General features: G+C 42.8%; 1 protein-coding gene across 5 annotated transcripts in view; it reads left to right on the forward strand.

Moving 5' to 3' along the window:
* The window catches only part of LOC135096624 (uncharacterized), a 154312-nt gene that overhangs the window by 26007 nt on the left and 123305 nt on the right, over positions 1 to 5000 (forward strand). For all 5 annotated transcript variants that reach the window (XR_010264872.1, XR_010264871.1, XM_063998277.1 and 2 more), the window contains exon 2: positions 2504 to 2633. Coding sequence is in view for 3 of the 5 variants with exons in the window: in XM_063998275.1 (XP_063854345.1) it covers positions 2504 to 2633 (130 nt within the window). In the remaining 2 variants the exon portion in view is untranslated. The remainder of the gene's footprint in view (positions 1 to 2503; positions 2634 to 5000) is intronic.

Below are 5000 nucleotides of genomic sequence, written 5' to 3' on the forward strand. Positions count from 1 at the left end.
ACCTAATTGAAGTGTTCAAATTTTCAAAGGATATAGTAACATTGATGCACATAATTATTTTACCATTGATCATTCTAACCTAACAAGAAATAATGGATTCAAGATTATACCCAAACGTTTTAAATCCCACGAGGCCAAACATTTCTTCTTTAATCGTATAGTAAATATATGGAATAAACTTCCTGCCGAAATTGTAAACAGCAATACTATCGAATCATTCAAAAATAAAATAGACAAATATTTAAAAGCAAATCCCCAACAAGCTCTCTTCTTGTCCGAATAATTACTAAATTCACTATTTAAACTCTTATTCAACAGTTTTAATATAACTTGTATTAACTTTCAGATAGGCGTATAGAGTTCACCGTAGGGTGAATAGTAGAACTTCCTTTCATCCTTTCCTATGAAAATTTCCATGTCAGTTTTTCCATACTGCATGGTACTTTTCCCAACTATTTCCATGCCAGCGCAAGCTGGAGGGAGTGGTGGGTGGGGAGGAGCCTTCTGCTATGCTGTCCTGTCTCTCTTCACTGTAGCTAGTTAGAAGTAGTTACCAAACAGCCTTGCAAGGACCAAAAGGTCTGTTGCTGTTTGGCTTTCCTTTGTATTCCTTTGTATTCCTCCTGTCAGCGAACAATGAAAGAGAAGGAGCTTCTATTACGTTATTTTTTGCAAACCTTTTTAACTCTCTCTCTCTCTCTCTCTCTCTCTCTCTCTCTCTCTCTCTCTCTCTCTCTCTCTCTCTCTCTCTCTCTCTCTCTCTTTTAGAGAATTTGATCTTTCCAGTCAATATATTATATATATATATATATATATATATATATATATATATATATATATATATATATATATATATAGATATATATATAGAGAGAGAGAGAGAGAGAGAGAGAGTGAGAGAGAGTAGAGAGAGGAGAGAGAGAGAGAGAGAGAGAGAGAGAGAGAGAGAGGAGAGAGAGAGAGAGAGAGAGAGAAAGGGGAGCTTAAAAAGGGTAGCAGCGGCTTTGAAAGATAGAGGGGAGAGGGGAGAGTGAAGGCAAAGATAATAACAACTACTACCACTACCACTACCACTATTACTACTACTACTACTACTACCACTACTACTACTACTACTACTACTACTACCACCACTACTACCACTACTACTACTACTACCACTACTACTAGTACTACTACTACTGGTACTACTAGTACAAGTAGTAGGTGACATGGTGGCGTGATGTGGTGTAAGCGTCCAGCAGGCAGGCATAGACGCTTATAACGTGTCCTACGAGCCCTGCCACAGAACTCAGGGAGCTGACCTCGGACTGTTCAGTCGGAGTAGGAGGAGGACGAGGAGGAGGAGGAGCAGGAGGAGCAGGAGGAGGAGGAGGAGGAGGAGGAGGACAACAAGGAAAGAGAGAGAAAATAATGCCATCTTTTATGAGAGAGAGAGAGAGAGAGAGAGAGAGAGAGAGAGAGAGAGAGAGAGAGAGAGAGAGAGAGAGAGAGAGAATTTTCTTTCATTATCATAATTATGTTGTAATTCTTCTCATTCTTATCATAATCATCGTCATCATCAGTACAGCGCTGTTATTTGTACCTCTCTCTCTCTCTCTCTCTCTCTCTCTCTCTCTCTCTCTCTCTCTCTCTCTCTCTCTCTCTCTCTCTCTCTCTCTCTCTCTCTCCCCAAACAAATTATCTACCCATTTATTTATTTATTTATTTATTTATTGTGTAATGTAACGATGTATTGAATTGCAGTGTGTGTATTCTCCCCAGTGTTCCCCTGCTCAGTAAGCTCCCCACTCTGACATAATCCTCTCAGGTAGTCTCCCCAACAACACAAACAAACACTTCCCTTAACAAACTCCCCACACTACCCTCCCCTTCCCCTGCCTCAATTAACCTCCCCAAAAGTATATGACACCCATAATTAAACTCCCCAATTATACTAAAGCCGAACACAGTCTCCCCATCTCCCCACTAGTCTGATCTCCCCATCTCCCCACGTCCGTCTCTTGTCAAACTAGTCTCCCCGTCCCCTCCCAAGGCTAACCTCCTCACCTTGTCTCCCCATGTCCTCCCCATCCTGTCACCACTACACTACCCTCCCCACTGCAACATAAACCCTGATAACTAACCTCCCCTTACAATCTCACTCACAATCTCCCCAAAATTAGTCTCCCCATCTTCCCTGACTAGCCTCCCAATTTATCTCCCTTTCCAGACGTCACTCAGCATTCATCTCCCCATTCCCCTCTCTCCCCTAACCTCCCCACTTCCCCATACCCACAAATTAATCTTCCCATCTCCTCCCCGTCCCACGCCTTCAACTAAGCACACATTTTTCCATCAGTTTCCTTCCTCCAACCTCCCCAGTCTAATCTCCCCATCTCCTCCCATCTCTCCCCATCTCCATCATGAACTAACCTCCCAGCCTCACCACTCGCCTCCCCATCACCCCTTCTTTCCCCAGCCTCCCCATCTCATCCCCCACTAATCTCCCCATCTCCCCCAGGGCAAGGCTGCGGGTGCTCTCCCCCAGGGCAGTGTTTGATGGCGCCCCTGGGATTATGAGTGAGGCAGTGACATCCCCCCTGCCCCCGCCCGCTCCCTCTCCCCCAAGACCCTTGAGGCCAGGTCGTTCGGTAAGTGAGGCACTGGGGTGATGGGGTGAATGGGCGTGCGAATGGGTGTTTTGGGGTGTTTGTGGTGCTGGTGACACTGGGGAGAGAGAGAGAGAGAGAGAGAGAGAGAGAGAGAGAGAGAGAGAGAGAGAGAGCAAATGTAGTGAGAATCAGACACACGGACATAGACAGGAAATGGCGTCTCTCTCTCTCTCTCTCTCTCTCTCTCTCTCTCTCTCTCTCTCTCTCTCTCTCTCTCTCTCTCTCTCTCTCTCTCTCTCCCCAGTGTCACCAGCACTAGTGTGAGCCTATACATCAGCAGGAGAGAGTGGCAACATGGCGTGCAAAGGGTAACACAACAACAAGCACCACAAGATGGCCAACACACACAAGACACGCACACAACACACACAAAGCCACTCTGTCAAAACAAACAAATCATTCAAAACTTTTACCGCTGAAAAAAACAAATAAATAAATAAATAAATTCCTGAAATGTGCAGCAGGGGTAGCAAAATGGCGGAGGAGCAAGCCAGTGTGGCAAACCAATATGGCGTCTGCCTTTCAGCAAACATACAAAAATTCAGTATTCACCATTACAACCAAATGAAAGAGCCAAGAAGCGAGCCAAACAAGTAAACACCCCTACAAACATGGAGCCTCCCAACAAACACCCAACAAACACCCAACAAACACCCTCAAATAAGCCAAAGGATTACCAACATGGCGGACAAGTGGCGTCAGTACTCGCCCCTGCTTCTCATCATCGACTTGGAATCTATGCCACTGACAAACCGTCGACTATTTTCAAAGTCTTCTTGAGCGTCCACTCTCAATATGTGAGGCTCCCTGGAGGTGAGCCTGGCCAGAACACCCTCACCTCAGAGAGAGAGAGAGAGAGAGAGAGAGAGAGAGAGAGAGAGAGAGAGAGAGAGAGAGAGAGAGAGAGAGAGAGAGAGAGAGAGAGAGTTGGGGTTCGTGAGTGTGAGTGAGAGGGGAGGGAACTTGTGGGTCTGGTGAGCGCTGGCAACTCCCTGGGTGAGGATGGACTGGTGGTGGTGGTGGTGGTGGTGGTGGTGGTAGTAGCGGTTGGAAGGCGAGCGTGCGAGCAGGCGCGGTGTTGTGTGTTCCTCAGTGCAGGTATGTGCAGGTGTGTAGGACAGGTGTGTGGTGTGGGGAAGGGAAGGGTTGTGTTAGGTTAGGTGGTGTGTGTGTGTGTGTGTGTGTGTGTGTGTGTGTGTGTGTGTTGTCCCCTCTAACTCTCAATATATGACTAGTACTTCTACCTCCTCCTCCTCCTCCTCCTCCTCTCAGCGAACAATGAAAAAGATGTTGTTGTTGTTGTTGTTGTTGTTGTTGTTGTTGTTGTTGTTGTTGTTCCCCGCGCCAGGCCCACTGTGCTGGCTCACCTCTAGTTTTCCTGCACACACACACACACACACACACACACACACACACACACACACACACACACACTATTATTATTATTATTATTATTATTATTATTATTATTATTATTAATATTTTTATTATTTAATCATTATTATTATTTAGTAGCAGTTGTAGAGAGAGAGAGAGAGAGAGAGAGAGAGAGAGAGAGAGAGAGAGAGAGAGGGCGGGAGGGAATCTTGATCTTGGTCTTGGTGAACGAGAGAGGGAGAGGGAAAGAGAGAGGGAGCGTTTAGAGAAAAAAAAAATCAATATATATTTTTTTTATTTTGCATTTTTATTTGTTTATTTTATTTTTTTGTTTATTTGTTGAATTGTTTTGCATAATTAGAAAGAAATGCTTTTGTTGTTGTTCTTGTTGTTGTTGTTGTTGTTGTTATTATTATTATTATTATTATTATCATTGTTGTTGTTGTTGTTGTTGTTGTTGTTGTTATCATTTTTATTATTAAAATGTAAATAAATTTTTCTTCTTGTTCTTATTGTTTATTTTGTTGTTGTTGTGTTTGTATTTAGTTTGTTTATCTGTTTATTTATTTATTTAATTATTGAGTTATTTGTTTGTGTATTTATTAATTGTTGTGATTCATCTCTTTGTTTATTTACGCACGTGGCAGAATAATGCTGCCTCGTTATTGGCTGCTGGTTGGCCAATCACGGCTCAGGAACCTTTCATTCAGCCAACGTTCTTTTAAGATTAACAACGACAATAATAATAATGATAATAATAATGATAATAATAATAATAATAATAATAATAATAATAATAATAATTTGAGTTGTATTAATTATATACTGATAAAAATGTTAAGAGTATTTTGTTTTAGTGTTTTACGGTTTAGCAGTGCTTGGGATGTCTGGATGTTTGGTAGAAATTGTTCGTTTTTCCTCCGTGTCTCCGTTTGTGTTTTACCTCCGTGTTTGCTATTGGGTGTGTAG

The sequence above is a fragment of the Scylla paramamosain genome, unplaced genomic scaffold, assembly GCF_035594125.1.
Source record: "Scylla paramamosain isolate STU-SP2022 unplaced genomic scaffold, ASM3559412v1 Contig5, whole genome shotgun sequence".
Taxonomy (NCBI): Eukaryota; Metazoa; Arthropoda; class Malacostraca; order Decapoda; family Portunidae; genus Scylla; species Scylla paramamosain.